Raw genomic sequence first — 23,386 nt, 5'->3', positions numbered from 1 at the left:
GATGATCACTTTTCTTCTCTTTAAACAGCTCATGCAAAATTTAGAATTTTAGGGGGGTATTGTTCTGCAGATGTCCGCAGCAGTGGATTACATCTGATTTCGGCCACGCTGGGACTTTTTCCTTGCAGTTTTTGTTTGGCCAAGGCCCATCAGTGTAATTCTATTTTTCTATTAAATTAAGATAGTGTCTGCATTAAAATTTAGTCACCGCTGAGCTTTTTCTGTAAATGACTTTGGTCAAGGACGCATGAGCTAAAAAGAATTCCATCCTCTGATGACATCAAGACTTTTCTATTGTCATCCTCATTTACCCATACAGTCAGCATTAGTTGTGTCCCAGTTTTGCTGTTATATAATCATCTCATTAATCATGCAGATGTTTCTGCGCTGTAAGACTGTGCATGAGCATGAAAGCTAATAATCATGGTTTGAATTTCCACCCCTTAATTCTGCAGCATGTGAAAAGATCATCTGCAGTTTTGTTCACACAGCTCAGTCTGTGCCTGCACGTTTAAGGACGAAACTCGACGAATCAGTATTTTAGGGCTGTTTGATTTATAGGGACTGTAAAACAGGCAGTATTTAATCTCAGGGTGGGTAGTATTTTACAAGTCTATGACATTACTTAGCTTTGCAGGTACAGTTCAGCACATTTTGTGTTCAGAAAAAGCCGAGCTAAGCTAAACTAATATTGCCTCATAGATGAAAGGAAGCAAATAAGAGTGATTCTCAAAAACTGAGTGGATAAAAAAGAGATAAATGTTACCACTGAAAAAAGGTGTTTAGAAAGCATTTTAGTCAAAGCTGTCTTCAACGTTCTGCAGGAATGAATAAGTGAGGTTAACTAATTTTTGATTATCAAGGTAATTGGTATTCTTTAAGAAGCCTTCACATATATAGTTTTACAATTAGGTTTAAATGTCACAAGTTGAATATAGATGAGGCTTTTCTAAGAGGCCATTTGTGATAATGATACCGTAGAAGGAGGTGGAGATAGTAATCATGGCACTTGACTCTAAATGGCAACAACTGGCATTTATTTGCAACCAGTAAAAACAAAACAAAACAAAAAAGCTGTGTACTGCACCTTTAGTTGACCTTTCGGTTTTGAGACACATTTCTATTTGAAGCAGAAACTTTCAGACTAAAACATATTCCTTTTCCAAAGCCCCTGGGTATTAATATTTCATGTATAGACAGAGAAAGTATTTCAAACCAAGATATCTATCATCTCCATAGCATCTGAAGCTGAGAACCCGTCTCTGCCTCCGCAGAAATTTGCATTTTGAATTCGCACTTGTGTTTAAGTAAGATCATTATCTTAATGTGCTAAACCTCTATTAAACCCCCTGTTTGTTATGGGTCATCTTCAAGAGGATTAGAGACCGTGTCCTTGACTTCAAATATTTACATACCCCTTCTCTTCTTTTTGTTCACCTCAAAGTTCAAGTAAAATCTGTTATTGCACACTCTAATTTTATTCTGCATATTCTGCATTGTGGCACCGCTTTGTGTTGCATAGTTTTTCTCCATTTTTGTGTGCCTCATTCAGAGGGGAACATGAGGTCAGCATGGTGCTGATCTCTCCGTCAGAATCGATTTAGAGACGTGGTGTGAGAGAGCGGTGCCATCGCCGTTTTCTCAGACCACTGTGTCTCCAGAATAATCTCTCATCAGCGCTTAGTGAAGTGATCAGAGGTAGAAGTGACAGAGGTCTAATGGGGAAGATTTTCAGCAATGCCATTCTTGACACGGTCATCTGCCTCAGCACCTCTTTCTATACCTTTCTTCCAATCTTTTTTTATACACGTGTCTCCTTTTCTTTTACCACATGCATTACATTTGCAGTGGATTAGCATGCAGCCCTTTAAATGACAGCTAAGGATTTATTAACACACGAAGAAATCAGAGTTTCCTGAATATTTTGCTGCAATTGCTGACTGAGCAGTAAACTGGAATTTATTAGATTCCCCAGTGCAATCGTCACCAAGTGAACCATTTTGCATCACTGTAACTGGTCTTATAGTAACATTAATGGACACAGCAGGCAGTCGCTGTGAGTTAAAAGCCCACTGCATGCTATTCTCTGCACCAGTGAGCCAACAAGCTGGCTTTGGAAGACACATCAAAAACATTTTCTCTGTGTCACGAAACTTGACTCCAAATTAACGATGGTTTGTCCAACTGGCAGAAAGAAAAGGTTGAAGGTTTTAGACTTTTTGAATTCAAGTCATAGTTCTAAGAACTTAATATTTATGCAGTGCAGTTAAACAAGACACAAGTACCACCTACATCTATGCTCTACCTTCACATTACTACTGAGAAATAAACTTATGAGGAAGAATGTAACACTCTGACATATGTGCAGAGCCACACCAGTACGCTTCAGTACCCATAAACCAAGCTGGACTAGTGTTAACATAGAAGGTCAAGGACAGAGTTGCTAAATCTGCAAAGGTCCATCTTCTACTGGGTCTGATGGGTCCTTAGAGATGAAATAAAACAGGTAACACAGACAGAAGCACTGTGCACTGTGTTCTGAAAACATGCACTTTGCACTTTTGACTGGACTGTCCAGTGAAAGTGGTACACAGCATTTGCAGTTCCAACACAATCCTCGTTAGAGCTGCCATCAAATCCTGTCTACTTTCCTCACTTTCTTCCTCCATCCATCATGTTCCAGCTCGTCCCGGTGGCTGTAATTCCATCTGAATGGCACAGTGTATCAGATACGCACTCTAATAACGAAAGCAACGTGACCCAAATGCTTTATTCATCATCCCCGACCTGGCTTACGCGGAAGCCAAAACAAACAAGCTCGACTGCTACATTTAATCAAATGCAGCCAAGCTGACAGCCCTTTTTTGCGCATTCAAGGGCACCCCTGCAGTGGAACTCTGCAGAATTTGTTTTGATGAGGGACTCCTCTGCGAGTAACGAGGTCAATCATATTACCTCAGCGCCTGTCTTATAAAAAAAAAAGACTACACAATCTCTATTTTAGTTTCCGCACAGTCATGGTGATAACGTCTTGTTGTATTAAGAGTGCATGCAGCACAGAACAATCCAGATTAAAAAACGATGAATATTCAGGCTGAGTTCGACTGGTCTGCAAGGGATGACAGCCACTGAGAAGTCGCCATCAGCAGATACAGTAGAGCTGTGAACCAGCATCCTATTCAAACTCCACCTTAATATTCTCAGTACGTTTCACTTTGCTCACAGAGGCTCTGCAGTGAAATGTAAATGGAGTAGATAAGGTGGATTTTCAGTGTCATTCCACTATTCTAAAGAGCTTTGTATGTGATTCGGTTCCTCCAATGACAATGACAGAGGCTGCATCTTGCTGAATTACCCACTTATCAAAAATTGCAAACCCTACAGCCATTACAGCCTATCAGTGTTTTTTTTTTCTTTTGCAGAAGTCTGATGGTTTGGTGACTTTGTCCAGGACTAAAAGGAAAGCAGATTAGCAGCTGAAAGTCACAATTTGATCCTTCTTAGCTGCAGTAACCATTCACTCAATTGCATTTGAATTGACAGGAAGGTTATTTTGTACGGACCAAATTTATCCTCTTGTACACATCACTCTGATATAAGAGTTCAGCTCTAAATCCGTAAGAGAATCAAAGGAGGAAAAAGCAAAGATGTGAATTCTCTCAGATGAATACTTTGCTTTTTATAAAGTACATTTTCATGCAAAATATTTTGAACATTTATGTATTCGTTGTGTTTCTTAGTGATGGAATATAACTCTTTTTTTTTTATGGAAAACAGTTTTCCACTTCTTATTTTGCATAAAATTATATTGCTGTTAAGTCATTTGACCAAGGTAGAATTCGTTTGTAGTTGAATCGAGGCAAAGAGGTAGCCTGAGTTTCTTGTTCACCCTTTCATTCACCAGTCTGGATACTAAATTGGTTCTGGTGTAACTGACGCCCCAGCTTCACAGACATGACTGAAAGGTAGCCCATCTGCAGCCGTTGACTCATAACCTCCAGTCAGGAGAATCGCTTCAGGACATCGTCCTCAGCTGTCCTTTCTGGCATGCAGCCGAACTTCAGCTACGTTCTCAGTCCTGGAAGTATTCAGTTTTGTTTAGACAAGCTTGATGGAACGTGCAGCAGGCAGGATGTATTTGTTGTGAATCCACCAGGCGATTAGCTGCTACAATGCCAACGTGGACTCCATCAGACGTCACACGGACTTTGTTCTAGTGAAGTGACAGAGACACTTGTGTTCTCACACGCAGCTTCATGTCTAGAAAAGTTCAGGGCTGCAGTGCATGTGTAGAAATGTCTTGAGTGGGGTTTTTTTTGTTTTGTTTTTTGAAAGAGTCACCCACTCACTCATGAGAGTAAGTGGGTGAGTCTTTCAATGTTTTTTGTAGGTGTTTCAGTCCCTGCAAGGCAAACGTTCACCATGAATGAGACTTTCACAAAAATCGTGCTAGTTCTGTTTGTAAAACGGTGGTGCTGTTCTTTCAAAGCTGAAATCTCCTCCACATTAATGCCCTTGATAAAGTAAGATGAGCAACAGAATTATATTCATTGATTTGGTGCGAATGAAAAGGACTTTGAAAGATAAGCGCTCTTTCTAGGCACTTCCAAAGATACCCACACCCTGATTGTTCTGGGAAACTCAAAGAGGTTTCATCTAGTGTTTGAGCTGCTGTCAGATGAGGAAGGCTATATTACATCTCTATCTATTTCCCACAGCATTTGAGCAATTTTTCACAGGCAAGATTAACGGCCTGTTCCGTTTCAGACAATTTAAGGTTGTGTGGAAGACTTCTCTATGGACTTCATGTAGATTATGAGCTCTGTTTGCTGAAGAAATAGCTGGATGCCATGACTCAGCTATTAGTGTGGTTACAGATTCAGGATACATAACAAAACCAGCATGGAAAATACATTTACTGAACCATGACAATATTATTTAGATTTGCTGATCTTTAGTATCTAAAAATAGGCAATGTTTTTTTTCTTTTTCCAACTAAATTAACTTATTTTTTCTTTAAATCTCCTCGTGATTAGTATTCCACCAATGCACGCCTATATGCATTGTACACTTACAAAAAAACGTCGAATTATAATAATACTCTTTTACCTATTCGCATGTATCTTGTATTCGTTGCAGTTTTAAAAATTATTATACAACTATGACTCTCATATTTGGTCTTAATAATTGCTGTCCTCACTTTTACTATCACTGACACAAAAGAAATGTTTCACCAATTTATTTTCGCTCTGTATGTCTCTTTCCATTTTCTTTAGATCGAAATGTTAGAGCACAAATACGGCGGACACCTCATCTCCCGCCGTGCTGCCTGCAAGATCCAGACTGCCTTCCGCCAGTACCAGCTCAGCAAAAACTTTGAGAAGATCCGCAATTCACTTCTGGAGAGTCGACTGCCTCGACGCATCTCCCTGCGCAAGGTCCGTGTGCAAAATACGGAGGGTTTCTCTGCTGAACGGGCGCTGGCAGAAGGCTGTAACCTGGCAGGCATCCCACTGGTACGCTCACCATCTTTGCCTGCCACGGTTGGTGGCACCCTAACTGACCTGGAAGACTCCTTCACTGAGCAGGTCCAGTCATTAGCAAAGTCTATAGATGATGCACTCAGCAACTGGAGTCTGAAGACCATGTGTTCACTCCAAGAAGGCGGCAACTATCAGTTCAGTGCCGATTCCTTTAGCGCAGCAGCGGCAGCAGGGGTTGGAGGTGGTGGAGAAGGCGGGGGTGGGGACGTGCGAGACTCTGTAATTCATCAGGGCTCCGTAGACCCAACCGACCTCTCAAGGAATGCAAGCAAGCTGATGATGGCGTTTCGAGATGTGACGGTGCAGTTTGACAGTCAGAACTTCCGCGTTTCATCTTCAGTTAGGGAATCATCCACTTCTGTCACCCTCAACAGTGGCACCCAACAAGAAGGAACCTCCAGCACTGTCACCACCACTTCCACGACAGCAAATTCTGCACCAGCCCCTATCCCACCTGGTCCTTCACAAGAACCCCCTCCTCCACCTGCAGACATCCTAGCAGAGCCCAAAGAACTCCCACCCCCACCCCAGGAGCCTCCACCACCACCAGAATCAGAGATAGAAGGCAGCGAGCAGGATGTTGAATTCCCTGCGCCACCTCCTTCTGAAGAAGAGCTTGGGGAGATGGAGCAACCTCCTCTGACCCCTCTGGATAAGATGGCATTCCCCCAAAGCCCAGAGGAGGTTGTTGTGGTGGTACCGCCACCACCAAGAGAACCAACTGTGGCCCCTCCACCACAGGAGACTATAGTGCTGGGTAGCTCTCCTGCGGTGGAGCCTTTGGATGTTAAGAGATGTGGCTCTGAGACAGCAGACTATAGCTCAGAGCAGATGAGCAGCAGCAGCACATCGACGGAGGCACGCTCAACGTCCGAGGCGTCGTCCAAGGAAGCATTGCAGGCTATGATCCTCAGCCTGCCACGCTACCACTGTGAGAACCCCGCTAGCTGTAAATCACCCACTCTGTCCACAGACGTCATGAGGAAACGCCTCTACCGCATCGGCCTCAACCTCTTCAATGTGTGAGTAGCAGATTCATTCATTAGTGCTTGTAGTTCTATGGTAACAGAAATTAAAATCAGCTGCCGGTTTGTTGATGAAATCTCAGTATAATTTATAGCTTTTGAATTAGTGAACTGTTGGGTGTTGAAGTTACGTCATAGTAATATAGTTCTTTTCAGATCTGCTCAAGTTATTGCCAATATTAACACTCTGGTATTCATACTGCAACCACATTTGCAACTTCTGTTGTATTTTCCTGCGTGCCTTCATAAAATCAGCAGAAGAAGAAGAAAAAAAGAAAACAAAATGTGCTCTGAAAGCTTATTTATGTCTGGGGTGTTGCACCTTTTCTCTCATTCTGAATCCAGTTCCCCTCGCTGTCTAGTGAAGAGTGACAAAGTCAAAACAAGATAAAAACTTCCCAAAATGCCCTGCAGACAGGGGCAAGGTGGTTATATGGCAGTGATAAATAGAAAGAAAAAAATGTTACCAAGGTAACAGTGCAGTGCATGGGGAATGCACTTGTGTTTATGTATTAAGTAAAACAAAACAATGAACCCTGGAGATGTGTGCTTGGTGACATCCAACCACCAGTAAATTAATTATTGAAACATTTAATCATAAACAAAGTTTACATATGAAGAATTTAAGTTAAAGCTAATGTCAGCAAACCAAGGGAAATGAATATCCCATATTTAATTTGTGCACCACTATGCAATCCCATTTTAAAATGTCTGGAACCACGTGACCCCTGTGTGCTAAGTACCCAACAGCAGACTTGGAAGGCATTAATAAATAGAGAAATTTACCATATGCTCTATTAGCCTTTCACCCAGAGCATACCCTAAAGGGCCTAAACACCCCACATATTCTAATAAATGAACTGGACTCGTGTAGCAAGCTCAGCTCAACCGCTGATTGAGTTGCTGGGTAACAGTTAGTTGGAATGCATGAAGGATGAATCCCCCAAAATAATGGCAGCGATCCACAAAGCCTAAAATTCTCATTAGTCATTCTTCTGCGAGTTGCGAATGTAATTAAAAGTTCCTTCAGCATTGTGTGAACCAGTACCTTGGGAACTGGGATGAAAAATTTGTTAACATTTCAGCCCGAGCAGGATTGGATTTTTCTCTCTGCCACCTCAGCCATTTCTGTAGAAGCTCTACACGCTTTCCAAAATATCTTGCACTGAAGGAAAATACACTCTCCTCCCTTGGGTGTGAGATTTTGTGAGGATATTCATCCAGTTAGGCCATGTCACACATATTTGCGAGATTGGAGCTCATAAACACACATTATCTTTTTTCTTATAATGCCAAGCTCTGCAGCGCCATAAATGTGCACAATAAAGCAAATTAACTTTGACTCAATGCTGGAATGAGACGATGAAAACAAGAGACGGAACGAGCTGTGCTCTTAGTGAAGAGTGAGCACAGAAGGAATACCAATGTGGGAAATATCCAAAATTTAGAAAGCAAAAAACGATGCTACAAATGATACTATTTAGTATTTCGATACTATTTAGTTTTATCTTTGACTTTTTGATTAACAGCAGACATCACATGAACACATTAATATTGTGATTGGTGACAAATTAAAGGAAAAACCCAATTACCTGACACTCATAGTAAAAGGGTCAAGAGGTAGTGCTAGTCTACTTAGAGGTGAGTGATCACCTTTATTATGTATTTGAAATTTTTCTATAGTGACTAGTGTCTTTTAGGATGACATTGCTCCAATGTAAAGAGAGCAAGACAACAATGCATTGTGAAAATGATTTAGATGTAGCTATGGCTTTGCAACTAAAATTGTTTTAGTTTTTTTTGTTTTACAACTTTCTATTATGTTTCTGTTAAAACTAATACATCAATATATATCCAAATTTGATGACCATTTTTTATGATGAGAAAATCCACCTGACTATTAACATTAAAAGCCTCTGAAAAACTATTTTTCCTGAGCTACAATTTTGCTTGATTCAGTGGAAACCCAGAACCCATTCTGTGTAAACACATTTCTAATGCCAGTGCCAATGTTTTTAAAATCCTTTCTATTAATATCTATGTGTGGTACCTTGAATTAAGCAACTAAAACACCCGAGAAAGCGTCTGGAAGACTTTGGCCGACATTATTTTAAAAACAGGTGACAAAAGAATCCAACCTTTAGTCTTCTTAGCATTAAAATGCAACATGGCAGCCACCCATTGCCTCTTTGACACTTCCTGCACTGGCAAATAAATTATGCAGATTAATCCAATATAGATATAATTCCAGGTGAATAAGGCAAGCTGTTATTTATGTGTAGAAAGTGTTCCTGCTAGATCCAGTTACAATACAGGTGGGCTTTGAATGTAGGATATGCTACTTACATTTAATCCAGTTTTTCAAACATGTCTGCTTTGATAGTTTTAGTCTGACATGCATGTGGAGTGGCAGAAAAAAGACTGGATGTAGGATTTATCTGTTTGCTCAGTTGAGATACTGAGTGTTTAATGGCAGCCCCCAGTTTGATTACAAGCCTCTGTGACTTTTGAGCGCAGCTTGTGTAGCCTTTCAGTCATCGTCTTTTGATCAAACACCTCGAAAGATAAGCTGACTTTTAATAAATTGGCTGAGAGGAAAGAGAGAGATAGAATGATGAATTAGGAGCAAAAAAAAAAAAAAGGTAGGGAGAGGCAGGGAAATCTGGCTTGTGGCTTATTAGTTCCACCAGTTCGTATCCTTCTTCTAATACCTTTGCTGTTGTATCCTTTGCATCTTAAATAGGGCTGTTTGCTTTGGGCTAAAACTTTAGGTATTGCTTGATCATGCAGACAGAAAAGGCTTACAAATATGCATCCAACTGGGTAGTGTAAACAGTGAGTGTGCACTGGTCTGTGTTTGTCTTGCAGCGGGGGGTCAATGCATCACCTTTCCAAGGGGAGTAAGAAGTGTTGGTGTAGAAAGTAAATTAAACAGAGGAAATTCCAAACATTGGTGTGTGCATGCATGCATGCGTGCATGCGTGCATGCGTGCGTGTGTGTGTTTGTATGTGTGCATACTAGAATAAAAAGGCAAGACAAGTGAGTGATGGAAATGTAGTGCAAAAGCAACAGAGAGGAACTGAAAGAGACACAAAAAGGTAGCGCAGGGAAAAGCTTGAGAGAAAGACCACTTGATAAAGTTTCCACCTTGTGTGTGGCTGGAATGACAATGACTCCATTATGTGAGGAGAGTGTGTGCCAAGGACACTGCCATCACACAAGGGAGCTGGTAGAAAGTCTTCAACAGGGAAATGTGCAAAGAGGAGACAGGAGGATGTGTGACATTAATGACAGATTCCTGAGTAGATTTCTCTTTTGGATGCATGACTTCTCAGCTTAATACGGCTCAGTTAGACATGTCCTTATTTCACTTTTCCCCGCGCATACATTCTGGTGTAGTGAAAGTATTGATTGGACCTCAGAGGAGGCCCAGCTTGCATAAAAATGGAGACCCGTAACTGCTTTTCAAATTGAAGAAATGGCGACATGTGAGATTTATCAGTGATGTGAAGAGTGAGCATGTGAGACAGACATATCAAGCAAGGCTAATTAACACAGCAATTCCACAAGAGGGTTTCTGCCAATCAGTAGGCGAGGACTCCACAAGGGGGGGTCTTGTTTGTTTACTTGGGCATACACAAACCTTTCCTGTATTAACATTCTACCCTCAGTGCTAAATGACCCAGCACATGATTACAAACGCTGAAATCCAGATGGTCAAACAGAGGAAGCAGTTTTAATTTCTCACAGAACCCAACACCTTTTACCCTCATTTGCTCCCAATATTTAGAGAATAAGACAGGCCATACTGCTTTTTAAAAAAACTGTGAACCTATTTCATTAGAACAAAAAATGCTTTGTAACAAGTGCTATCAAATGCTTTCTCTTAAATAGATAAATAAACACAACGTGTCATCTGTGTGTGTATATGTTGTAAAAAGTAGCAAACTTGTGCTTTAACAACCAACCAACCTAAGGACGGTAAAAGCAGGCATGTGACTGCAAAAGCTCTGCAAAAGCATGCTTGATGGACACGAGCAGTTTGGTGCAACAGTGGGTCCTTGTTAATGATTTGGGGTTTTGAAGCGTTTACAGGTACAACACACAATCGTGTTTCCACTCAGAGAAATGCACAGGGGTGCTAACCGGCCATCAACCTGTCACTGGTTAGTAATGGAACAGAAATCTGTGCATCTGGAGAAATAGGCAACATGCAGTGCTGACACTTAAGCTCTTGTAGGGCCCATAAAACACAGTTTTGACTGCACATCTGTCCATTAGCAATAAAATAGAGGGCCAATAAAAGAGGGTATCAAGGTGGTAAGGGAGAGGTGTATTTATGGCGAGGTCGTACTACACCGAGATGTTGCAAAATAAAAATAAAAAAATAAATAAAAATAAATAAAAACTATGTCTGCTCTGAGGAGGCAAGGGGGAAAGACGCCTGGGAATGTAGCACTATATTTAGAAGTTGTTGTTTTAGCATGACATCTGGGTCCTGTCTGGCACTTACGCTTCCCTTCCCCATGCTTTACACGGGTGTGGGTCAATTTGCTGTGTGTATGTTGTGCTCTTGCTCTTCTTTTACAGTTTTTTTTTTTGTCACGCCTAAACTTTGTAAGAAAACGGTTTCTGTTCTTAGCTGTGAATAACATCCGGCACCATCTTGCAAAAATCCTCAAATAAAATACTGACCCATATAATCTTAAAAAAAAAATAGCATCTTTGCTCTTAAGGCTCAGATTTGATAAGGGAACATTCTGGAAAAGAAAATAAATTGCAAAACACTCCACAGCATGATGAAAGGATGAAAAAGCAAGAGTGAATCAACAGTGCTTTCACGATCTAAACTTAATGAGTTTACCTGTGCAGCAAAACCCTTGACCAAAAGCATAGTGCTTGCAAAGATTCTTTAATATTTCTTTTTGAATAAAACTGCTCTTTGGACAAGTTGATGTGTGCAGGCTTATTCTGCACTGCTAATCCAAATCTTACACTTCCTGCATGATTTTGCAGTCCCCCCCCTATCTTTTTCTGATTACGAGTAATAATCGCCATGTGGGATCCATCTGTTGTTGGGCAAACATCAAATGAGTGATATCTGCCAAATCCATTTGGCGAGACAGCACCTTCAGCTGAGAGGTTGAGACGCTGAGAGTGTGCCGAGGCTGTTGCAGCAGATGCTTTCAGGCAGTCCAGTCTGCGCTCATCGTGCTCACTCTTTGTCCTCACCCTCCCATTCCCGCACATCTGCTCAGTCTGGTCCTCTTCCAGTCTTCTCTTTCTATTCTGCCCTTTATCCTCCCCTCTGTCATGCCCTTGCCTCACTAAACCCATTAGCTCTGGTACACACTCTCTTATGTAAAGGCTGTAGTTTAAACACTGTATGAAGACTGGAGTGGGACAGCTGTGACCATAATGCAGCAGCCTCCCCGGAGCAGCTATATGGTTATAAATAGTTAAGATATTACTCCTGTATTCATATATAACTTTGGCCATGTAGTCAACTGAAAGCTCTTGAATCTCCTGAACGAATGCTGGACAGGGAGATGTACTCTCTTTTGAAAACAATGATTCATAGGCCCGCTGAGATATTTCGACAATTTTCTGATGCATGAGCATGTGAGTGCACCTCATCACTCAGTAAAATAAATGTTTCCATGCACTACTCATGCATTAAACACATACAGTCCCAAATGAGTTTTTGTCTCTGTATCCAAGGGATACTGGCATTCATTTACATACGTTAGCCTGATGAATTATATCCCTCTTCTGGAATATGTAAAGAGCAATATAGTGAGGTAACCATGTGTTCGTCCTGTAACAGTGACTTTATACCTACATGCTTCAAAGAGTTAAAAGAATTACCACCAGTCACCAGCTGAACACATTAGGTACCAGAATGAAGCACTGCGAACTAAGAAAAGGAGTAAACACATTATAAGAACATTTTACCTATCAAGATATAATAAAAAAAAAAATTGTAAAAATAGTCCTTACCAGGTTAAATACAAATACAACAAACACTAAGCCACTAAGAAGATAGGTGCTGCTAATCAAATGCTAATAATTGATAATTAGCAAGTGTGAGCACCTCTATAAAAGCAGAAGTTTTGGAGGTTTGCTGGTCTGGAGCATTCAGGTATGTTTTAACATAATGCTGCAATCTTAAAGAAGCAGCTACTGCTGTCCATCTATCTGCAAAGGGCTATAACACAATTTCCAAACAATCTGAAGTCCATCAGTCTGCAATGAGAAAGATTATTCATAAGTGGAAAACATTCAAGACCAGTCCCCCAGGAGCACATGTATTAGCAAATCACCCCAAGGTCAGACCTTGCAATGTTCAAAGAAACTGCAAAGAAAATCCAAGAGCTTCATCTTAGATTCTACAGGCATTAGCATGTTAAATGTTAATGTTCATTACTGTACAAATTAAAAAAGACTGAACAAGTATTGTTGGGTTTGTAAAAGTTGCATCTGAACCAACCTCAAGACTTCTGGAGACCGAAGTGAAGATGTTTGTCCATAATGTAATCATGCACCAATCAAATGATCCAAATCCCAGAAGAAAATCTATAACAGAATAGCTGAAAAAGAAAAGTATCATAGTGTTGCACTGGCCAAGTCAAAGCCCAGAAGTCAACCTGATTGAAATGAGAGCTAATTTTTGAGAGAGCCCTACATAAATGAATGACCACAAATCTCAATGAAGTAAAATGAGTTGGCCAAAAGTCTACAATGATCTGAGAACCTGATGAAGTCATACAGAAAACATTTCTTTAAAGGTGTTGCTCCTAAAGGTGGCTCTAAAAGCTGATGAATCATAAGTTAAACTGTGTTTTTCACACACTGCTTCTTTGGCTTATAGTACTTTTTATTAAATAGATAATTACACATCATGTGTTATCATAGGTCATGTGTTCTGAGGTTGTATTCATTTTAGAACTTGGGCTATATTTGAATATGTATCCTGTAATGTAATGACTGTACATTAAAGAAAAATTCATGTTAGCCAACAACTAATACAAAGTATACATGTGATCCAACAAGTGCTGTTAAAAAATACTTCAGTATTTATTTGGTAACAGATGGCCATGCCAGTAGCAGCTGCTATATGTGAGCAACAGAGTATTAAGACTAAACCAGCTGCTGGTGTAAAAATAAAGTGAAAATAAATAAACTTGATCCCATGATACTTGGATATAAAGTCAATGCTAAAACCACAGAATTATCAGTATAGAAGTTCCTTTATATACAATCTATATCTAAACTATACTGTATCAGAGGAAATGTAGAGCATACAGTTGACAAAGTATTGCAGTGATGTCTGTTTAAACCCAGTTCTAATTTAACTTTGCAAACCTTGTTAACATTTTTTGAGATTAGCCACCATAAACTAGCATACTAGTCGCACTAGTTTAAATAAGGCTACAGACGCAAAATCTTTGAGCATGTGTGCTTTTTAAATCCCACTATTCAGATTCGAGTTGAATTTGAATTTATTTATTTAAAAGGGACAGTGCAGTTTAACATAATCCAAGTACAAAACATGAAACTGATGTAACGCACATAAGTTTATAGCTATTGCTAATTTTCAACAATTGTCCCTTATTGGGCTTACAATCAAAATAGATAAGTTTTACAATAAAACATACATTTTCATAAAACCAAATTACATCATAGATACAATTACAGTTAATAGACAATGAATTAAAGTACGATTAAAAATCTTTAGTTAAAATGACTACATCTCTGATTTCCCTTTAACCGAACTTTAACCTTCAATTTAAAGGATCTGATGTCTGTAATCAATTTGATTTCGGTTGGAAGTGTGTTCCACAGATGGCAAGCCTTTATGGAAAAAGCTGACTGACTAAATGTAGATCTGCGATATGATATCTTGCAGTTGCTGTTCACCATGCTCCTAGTAATACGATTACTATCTTGTCTCTGGATATATCTATTAAGACACTCTGGGGCCATCCTATTTATACATTTAAAGACTAATTTAAGAAAGCACAAATGATTAAAACTCTTAAAACTAAGTAGATTATATTTCTTTAAATGTGACAGTGATGCCACCGAACAGATTTTTTTTTATCCATTATTTTTAAAGATTGGTTATATAAGGATACCACAGACTGAATTGTAGATGGTGCTGCTCGGGTCCAAACTGTCATACAATATGAAAAATGAGAGAATATCATGGAATGCATAAATAACTGAGCTGCTGAAGTGGGTATATAGTGCCGAATTAACTTAAAACAATTCAGATTAGCCTCGACCGTCTTAGAAATCTTCTTTAAATGCTTCTCAAATTTAAGATGTGATCTAAAATTATTCCTAAAAACTAAAATGCTTTAAAAAACGAACCAACAGAATAGGCAAAATTTTCAGAAATGCCACCTTGAGGAGGAGACACTTGTAAAATTGACCAGAAATATGAATCACTAAGTTGCTGATGTCTACAGAAACAGCTTTGTGATTAGGTTTTAGTTGCTGTACACAGTAAGCGACCTAGGATAGATACTTTTTTTATTACCAGTTACACTGTTACAAAAAGCCTTATTTATTGTCCACCAGAAATGGCTCATTAACATGCTGTTTTAATGTTCCAAAGTATGTTCTTTGGAGTGATTGACCTTGTTTTCATTTTTCAACCTAACAAAACACAAAAACAACGAAATAAGACCATTTAGTGAGCACATAAATTACATCAACAAGTTAGATACTAACTGCCTCACTGATGTGATCTAACGAATTTGGAATCAATTCATAGTTTCTTAGCATTAACTAATAGCCATTCACAAAGTGTATAATAGCTCTAAAAACTTTACTTTTCATACAGCATACTTCAATACTGAAAAAAATGTGTCTGCTATAAAGCTAGTGACAAATGAGTGGACAAGGGCATCGTTTTGAACATTGCCAGTCTGGTTTTACTGATGAATTCATCAAAATTGTATCACATTTGAATGAAAAATGTAAGCAAAAGTCAAAGTTTGAGGGGGTTTTTTCTCTCATGGTGAAATAAATTCTATGGTAGAGCTATATTTTATATCTGTGTATATGTGTGGATTTAAAGTTGCTTCCTAAGGCGGCAGTTGTGATTCTTGTTATATCCTCTAAATTTAGCAGAGTGTTGTGTTGTAGTTGTTAATTAAAGTTGTAATTCAGCAGGGGAGTAACTATACACAGCCTTTTGTATGTTTATTTACACTAACACTCTGTAGGTGTTCACTGTAAGAACCCAGAAACTATAGATTGTCAGACCAAAATCCTCATCTTTGCAAAGAAATACTTACAGTATATATTGTGGATATAAATTCTAGCCCAGTTATTATTCGACTAATTAAAAGATAACCAAAAAATAGCATCCTTGTTGAACACTTCCTACAACTTTTGCTACAAAGGATTACCTTTGTTATTTTTGTTCCTATTTCTGTCACACTGGCATATGCGATGTCTCTAACCGCTGTTCTGAACAAAATGACTTTTTAATTCTGCTAATTTTGGTTCAATATGATACAGAAAAAATCATCTGTCACAGCTGAATGAATTTCACCAATTTTTCGAGAAATAATATTGCAGCTGCACAGCATCAAACCACTGCTAGTCTCACATAGCCAGATTTATCTCCACAGCAGTGTGTCAGAGCTGGAGAATGGTGTGACTGCACCCATTATCTTTCTGCTACAGGGTGGAAAAAAGGCTTTTCTGTTGCGAGAAGAACCAAGTTGGCCTTATTACATGATCCAAATCTTCATCCAGACTTGCAGATTTAGCATGTGCTGTAAGTTGGCAGCGCAGTGGTTGCTGTTGTTGTTTTCTGTTGTGAAAGGAGTTCACTGACAGATAGCACAAGAGTTATGCAGTGTGACTGTAAATATAGATGTAGAGTGTGGCCACTGGAAGGTTTATATCTACACTCTACATCATGCAAGTCACACCACTAACTCACTTTAGTTCACTGACGTTTCCCCTTTCCTTTTTGTCTCAGTAACCCTGACAAGGGCCTTCAGTTCCTGATCTCAAGAGGCTTCATCCCAGACACGCCCATCGGTGTTGCCCACTTTCTGCTACAGCGAAAGGGCCTGAGTCGACAAATGATTGGAGAGTTCCTCGGCAACAGCAAGAAGCCCTTCAACAGAGATGTCCTAGAGTGAGTAGCCCACAGGACTGCAGATATTGATTCCCCAAATCATTTGGGGGGATCTTTTCCCAGTAATCTATCCTTTTTCATGAAGCCTTATTAGGTACAAGCTGTGCACAGCTCTAGCTTGGGGTCTTATTATTCTCTAAAACTCAATTGTGAAGCCTAAATTATAACTTCACTATCCACTTATGTGTGATTTTTTTTTGCGGTCATTTCATTATAGTTTCCATTGTCATAAACACATCTGAAATAAGCTCAAATTGAAGTGCTAAGATCCAAAATTCAAAAATGAGCTCTTGTCTGATTTTCATAAAGCTCGTAAATGTAGGTTGACTTGTAGGGCAATAACTACTACAGAAATTAAAGGAGGTTGACATGAAGCAAAAGTAACATTTTCCTGGCCTAATAACATTTTACTCATCTTTATCACATTCATGTTAAAACTGTTGTTAATATAGAGCAGAAGTGAAAAACAAGGAACAGTTTATCTGTGATCTGATAACATAAATATTACTTTTGAGATTTCATAAACTTCCATTTCCATTCAGGAGATAGGGTAGATGTACTGAAGTGTGGGAGATAAGGCACTGCTTTATCTGTGTGTGTGTTTGGTACTGATACGTGTTGGGCATATTGAGAGGCTGCGTCTGACTCGAGTGTTTGGTTTCTTGCTCACTCCTCTCCATAGCTACTTGTATGCTACGTGAAAACATTTTGGCTGACTCCTTATGAAATCTATGGACTGATAATACAGTAGTTTGTAATAGCGCCAGAGTCATGGGCTCAAACTCAGGTAGGGTCCTTGTGTGGAGTTTGCATGTTAGGCACATAGAGACTGTGTAATTTGATCACTAGCCACTAGGTGAAATAAGAAAAAAAAACTCCTTGTGACTGCTTTCATCACTAGCAAAGACAGCTGCATTCATTAGCTGGTCAGCTGCAACACATTAAAGTGTATGTAAAGGTAGCATCACTGTAGTTTAATTCTGTGTAGTCTCCACTTTTCATAATAACTGCTAACAGCAGAAAGTCTTTGCACTGCATGTAGGCCATAGCACAGGTTTGTGTACCGAGTCTTTCCATCTCTGTGGTGCCGACTTGGCAGCTTTCCATGGCTGTCAGTGAGATAAAACATGGCTCGCTGCTGAGACCAAAAGTAGCTCTTTTAACATTTTCCCAATAATTAGATTCTATTTAAATAATACAAAACTATCAATTTGATTTCGATAGGATAGCTGAAATTAAACCAAAAACTAATACCAGGATATCCTAGTGGTTTATTACTCATCTGGAAGGTTCATGTGGTCACTTCCCATGGTGCACCACAGCAGCGTCTTTAGTCTGATCATCCTGAGAGCAAAATCAGGCTTTTAGATATCTTTAAATATCTGAGTTCCCACTGTGTGGTTCACTTCAAAATGCAGGATCCTAAAACTCCAGCTGTATGGCATCAATAACATCTTTTTAAGTCCGAGCCCAGATAATTGTGATAACAGGAAGACGCTTTTCCAGTCCTGACAGAGCTCCTCGAGAGTTACAGAAGCCATCATGCGATTGTTTTTAAGATCGGAAAAATGACTCTTTTCATCTGACGTTAATATTTGATGTAGACATTTCTTGGTCTTTGTGTACAGGTATATTCATCTCAAGAACCTCTCAAGAACCTCACAGTCCACTAAAACTCATTTGGAAGCTGAATGGATTTGCATTTTGGTTATGAATGCTTTTCAAAAACAAGTGTTATGTGCAAGACAATATAGATACATGAGATAAGTGAAGAAAAAAACAAACAAACACATGAACTTTGGGGTTTAGAGAACAAGAACTTCATATGCGCGCACACACACACACACACACACACACACACACACACACACACACACACACACACACAAAACTCACTTCCCCCTGCAAGATTAATTCCAGGTCATTAACTTTATTGCCTTTTATTTGCTTTTAAAGTACAAAGATCCCTCTCCCGTCCTCGTCTTCAGCTATTTCCATCTTTCAACACCTTCCTTGCTTTATCTCACTAATTGCCTCTACTCTGTTAAATTCTGTGCTTCACCAATTATGTCTAAATTTGCATATCAGCTCAATGAGGTTGTGAAGAGTTTTCTTTTTATCTCCCGCCTTTTTGTACAAGTTACAAAACCAAGAACGGGCTTAGTCTTTGCAAGGTCAGACAAACACTCCATAGCACTCTACCAAGTTGTTCATTCCAGCTCATGCTCATCTAATATCCATATTTCCTCAAACGGATACCGTCATGGTTTCAAAGACATTTTATTAACAGGAATATGCTCTTAAGGCTTCAAGCTCAAATTCACACCACAGATATATTCTCAGCGCAGGTGATATTGGTATATATATATATTTTCCCTGCAGCACTCAAACAGCAACACTCGGGGTGAAAGTGATGTTGAAGAGGGCCGTGATAGAGTGAAAAGTGTGCGAGAGCACTTTTGATAAAGTGTGCAGTCACAGGAGAGCGGGTGAGGGATAGCAGTCTAATGTGAAAATCACTCATGGTGATTTACTGAGCCTGAATGAGTCGGTGTGGATATGTGAGTCTGTGTGCGTGTGTGTGTGTGTGTGTGTGTGTGTGCGTGCGTGCGTGTGTGCACGTGTCTGCAAGCATGTGACTTTTCAAGTATGTGCATGTGACCTAGCCTTGCATCAATATGTGGTTATGGTATCTCCCTCCTCTCCTCATAAAGCAAACTAAGTCTCATTCCCTTCACATTTCTTGGTGCATAAACAACAATAGTTAAAGTGTCTCAAGACAATTAAGTCAATTTGTGGTTATAGATTTGGGTGCCAGAAAATGGACACCCCAAGGACTCATTTACTGATAACACGGTGTACTTGTTTAGCATGAAAAATGAGATCTTGTTTTCAGCCTGTCATCTACTCATTGGCTTCTTAAAATATGGCTCCATCTGGCCTTTTATGTCTTTTTATTTTCATATGTATTTGTATGCATACCTGCCATCGCAGCTTTGTAAACATAAAGTACAGTTTAAGTGGCGTTCTGCAGACAGATGTGTCTATTTCTCTCCGAGGCACTGCAAGCGAGTCAACGATAGTGTGTGTTTGTGTTTGTGTTTTATGTGTGCGTGTGTTTTCCCATGCAGATGTGTAATTATGCCAGAGTGTATGGGGAGAGATGTAAGAGGGGAGGAGAGGGCTGATGTACTTAGGCTAAAGAGCATCTCGTCTGACATTACATAAACAAGGAGTGACAGCCAGGGAAGAAGGGAGAGAGAGGTGGTGGAGCGAGGAAGTGAGTCATGAAGAGGGCGATCAGGGTGGTCTGACAGTCGACGAGTTGATAAAGAAGACGATCAATCCAGGCTCACTGCACATAGTATGAGCTTAACTTTTATGAGCCTTTAATTTTTCTCTAAGTGCTATAATTTGTTGACAATATGCACAATTTGACCTGTCTGTTAGTTAGTGCAATTAATAATTACACTTATCTCTATTAATGCAGCATTGAGCAATGAAGGTCAGAAAAAAATCTGTGCTGTGCACTCTCTAAAACCATGCATTCTATTTGCTTAGCTGTACATTTAAGCAGAAGGAAAGACTGAAAGATGTAACCAACATTGTAACCATGGAAATGCAGTTGTGTACAGTCTGAAATAACTTAAAAGTGCATCATATATGAAAAAATAGCAACTTTTTGGCTGTAACAGCTTCTTTCTATTTGCTGAAAAAGGAACAGAAACAATGTTTTAATCATGCTTAACATTCAACTGATTAACTGTATATAAATGATAGGCTTAGCTAAGTTTCACCCAAGATTCATTGTTAGGCTTCAGGCTGAACAAATTTGTCTTGGTTTTTTGAAACTAGATGTGACAAGCGAGAAGTTACCTGAGTGAAACCAAACTGTCAACTGAAGAGTAAAACATACCCTGCTTTAGTTTAAATCTTGATTTGATCTGAAACTAGCGACTGAGTCCCGAAATTCATCAGTAAAGTAATTACTGAAGTCACAAAGCATCCTGGAGCCTTTTGACCAGCCAGCTAAGTCTCTGTTCAAATGCCCAAAGGGGACACAAATACACTTTTGACCTGGAGACTCTCGCCTGAGATCACTTAAGTTTTGATGTCACTCACTGTTTATGTTCATTTACACTTGGTTGGTTATGTTGTACCCTGGGAGGACACCAGGGCTTTATTTCTGTGCTTTACAGGAGCATGAAGCAACACACTGCTAAAAAAAACTAGCTTCTCTTGTTAGTCAACAAGAAGAACAAACTTTTCTTTATCTTGTACGGCTTGAATTTCTACATCATTACACACTATTAGTAGCTCTAATGAGCTGACTGGCAGAATTATTTCAAGATTTACTGCAATTAATAATTGGAATTAATATTAATAAAGTTGATAGCAGTGTTGCTGTAAGTAGTGATAGAGATGTACAGTAAATCAGTTAGTAATGCTTTTGCACAATACTGTGCAATTGTTTCTGTGTATGTTGCTTACAAGGAGCCAGACTTATCATTTTTAAGGTAGTCTTTAGAAATAGTTCTCCAGGTTTACTGAAAACTGTCTTACTTTGTAGACTGGCTGCTTTTTAACCCATTTTCAGTCCATTTCTTCTACCCAACCTTTTCCGTAGGAATGCTGTTTTTTTGGTTAAACCACTTAACACTGACTTGTAAATCCATTGGTGTTATGGGTCTTATCAAAACAAATGTTAACATTTGATTGGCGACAGCTTCATTTTCCAGCATGACAATGATCGCAAACACACTGCCACTGCAGTAAAAGCATACATGGTTAGAAAAAACTACACGCATGCACGCACGCACGCACGCACGCACGCACGCAAAGGGGAACGCTATGAGTCGTGGATTGGCCTCCCCAAAGCCTGGACATCAAGAACTGAAGTGATGTTGTCGGTGTGAGCAGAATTTGCTGTTCTCTGCAGTGCTGTGTGTTATACTGTATGTGTATGGCAGGACTGAAGACTCAGCTATCTGATGCTTTTCTGCTGGAGCAGCATGTGTCACAGTCAAGTACTCACCTCATTAACTCCCTTTGTTCACAGTAATCCATCATAATGTAGAGTGTGTCTGTGCATCTCCCTATTTCCCGCAGTACTGCAAGTAGAAAAGATCAGAGGCAAAGGATAATGTCATGACCCCGCTACTTATTTTATTTATTGACGATTTTACTATCAACGCTATCTTTTCTCTTTAAAGCATTTAATCCCTACTACTACTACACTACAACCACTAAGTGTGAGTTAATTAATTAGTTAATCTTGAATTGGTATGGGCAGGATAAATAATTATAATTGTACCTCAATAGGCAACCTAACATCACAGCTAGGAAAACTTTAACCCTGCCCCATGGTATTTCCAAAGTCACCTTCCACTTCAAACCTCATTTCACCTTCAAATTGCCCTTCTTGTATTTATCTCCCGTGAACTCATTGGACAGGATATTTTGCTTTTTTAATTAAAGTAATTAAGTTTGGGTTGTCAGGTAATAGGAGGATTTTCTGCTCTGAGGCATTGTGTGCATATGTGTGTGTATATGTGTGTCTTGGCAGCTGTGGCACGAGAAGATAGCTGGGCCCAGTCTTATCCCTGGTGTCCGTGCGTGGCTAATACCTGCAGTAAGCAAAGTAGTGCTGTGACTGGGAAGCAGATGAGTGAGAGTTTTGCATCCTTTATCTTGGGTGTTCATCCACACGTTCATCCAGCTCACCAGTGAAGGGGCAACCTCTACTCAACCTCTAGTGAATTTGGCTATAAATTGTAATATATTTTCCTATCTCCTATGCTCTTTGCTTATCTCATCGCTGCCTCTCTGTGCTTCACAGTTGTGTGGTGGATGAGATGGATTTCTCAGGCATGGAGCTGGACGAAGCGCTGAGGAAGTTTCAGGCCCACATTCGTGTCCAGGGGGAAGCCCAGAAGGTGGAACGTCTCATCGAGGCCTTCAGGTACTTACAGTACAGCTAGTCTTTAACATAAGTTGTTGTTTTTTTTTAAGAAAATGTTTATCAGTCGGTATGCCCATTAAATTGGGAGCACACCAGCTTCTGTTTCCACAGAGTTACGGCTGCTGGTTTTACATGTAATTATTATCAAGTTTGTTTCATACCTCATCTATCATCTTGGCATTGCAGACTAAGATAAACACTACAATATCCATAAGTCGGTGTGGTCAGGGGAATAGAGGAGGGCATGAATAATAGAACAAAAAAATGGAATTGTAGTTGTGCAATAGCTCCTTAAAATTGAATCAGAATTTAAAAGTAGTAGAAGAAACTGTCACTTCAGCTTCCACAAAGTACACAATTTTAGGCTAAGTAACAGGAGAGTCTGGGAATTTGGGGAAAATAGGCTTGACATGTTATCAAAGAATCTGATATTTCATTTATACATATATCTCAAAGAAAATCAAAGATATTGAAAGAATTGAAGTGTGAGTGATGTCACAATGACATGATTAACTGAAATAGCTGAAGTTGTGTCGTCTTGCTTTAAAACTCCATTCACTGCACCCTAAACATCTCCTCATTCAGGTATCTAGCCATAGTCATGTATTTAAGTTAGGATGCTATTTTGTAACATCTCCAAAAGCAAAAGTACAAGACTAAAAGTATAGTTAAAGATGTATGTATCAACTC

At 39.5% G+C, this 23,386-nt stretch overlaps 1 protein-coding gene across 3 annotated transcripts in view; it reads left to right on the top strand.

Moving 5' to 3' along the window:
- The window catches only part of iqsec3a (IQ motif and Sec7 domain ArfGEF 3a), a 121,436-nt gene that overhangs the window by 69,614 nt on the left and 28,436 nt on the right, over nucleotides 1-23,386 (top strand). For all 3 annotated transcript variants that reach the window (XM_082510331.1, XM_082510333.1, XM_082510332.1), the window contains 3 exons: nucleotides 5,277-6,565; nucleotides 16,573-16,734; nucleotides 22,574-22,696. In XM_082510331.1, the coding sequence (XP_082366457.1) occupies nucleotides 5,277-6,565; nucleotides 16,573-16,734; nucleotides 22,574-22,696 (1,574 nt within the window). The remainder of the gene's footprint in view (nucleotides 1-5,276; nucleotides 6,566-16,572; nucleotides 16,735-22,573; nucleotides 22,697-23,386) is intronic.

The sequence above is a fragment of the Aulonocara stuartgranti genome (genome assembly GCF_965226115.1).
Source record: "Aulonocara stuartgranti genome assembly, chromosome: 17".
NCBI classification, from domain to species: Eukaryota; Metazoa; Chordata; class Actinopteri; order Cichliformes; family Cichlidae; genus Aulonocara; species Aulonocara stuartgranti.
This window is presented reverse-complemented; position numbering and strand designations above follow the sequence as displayed.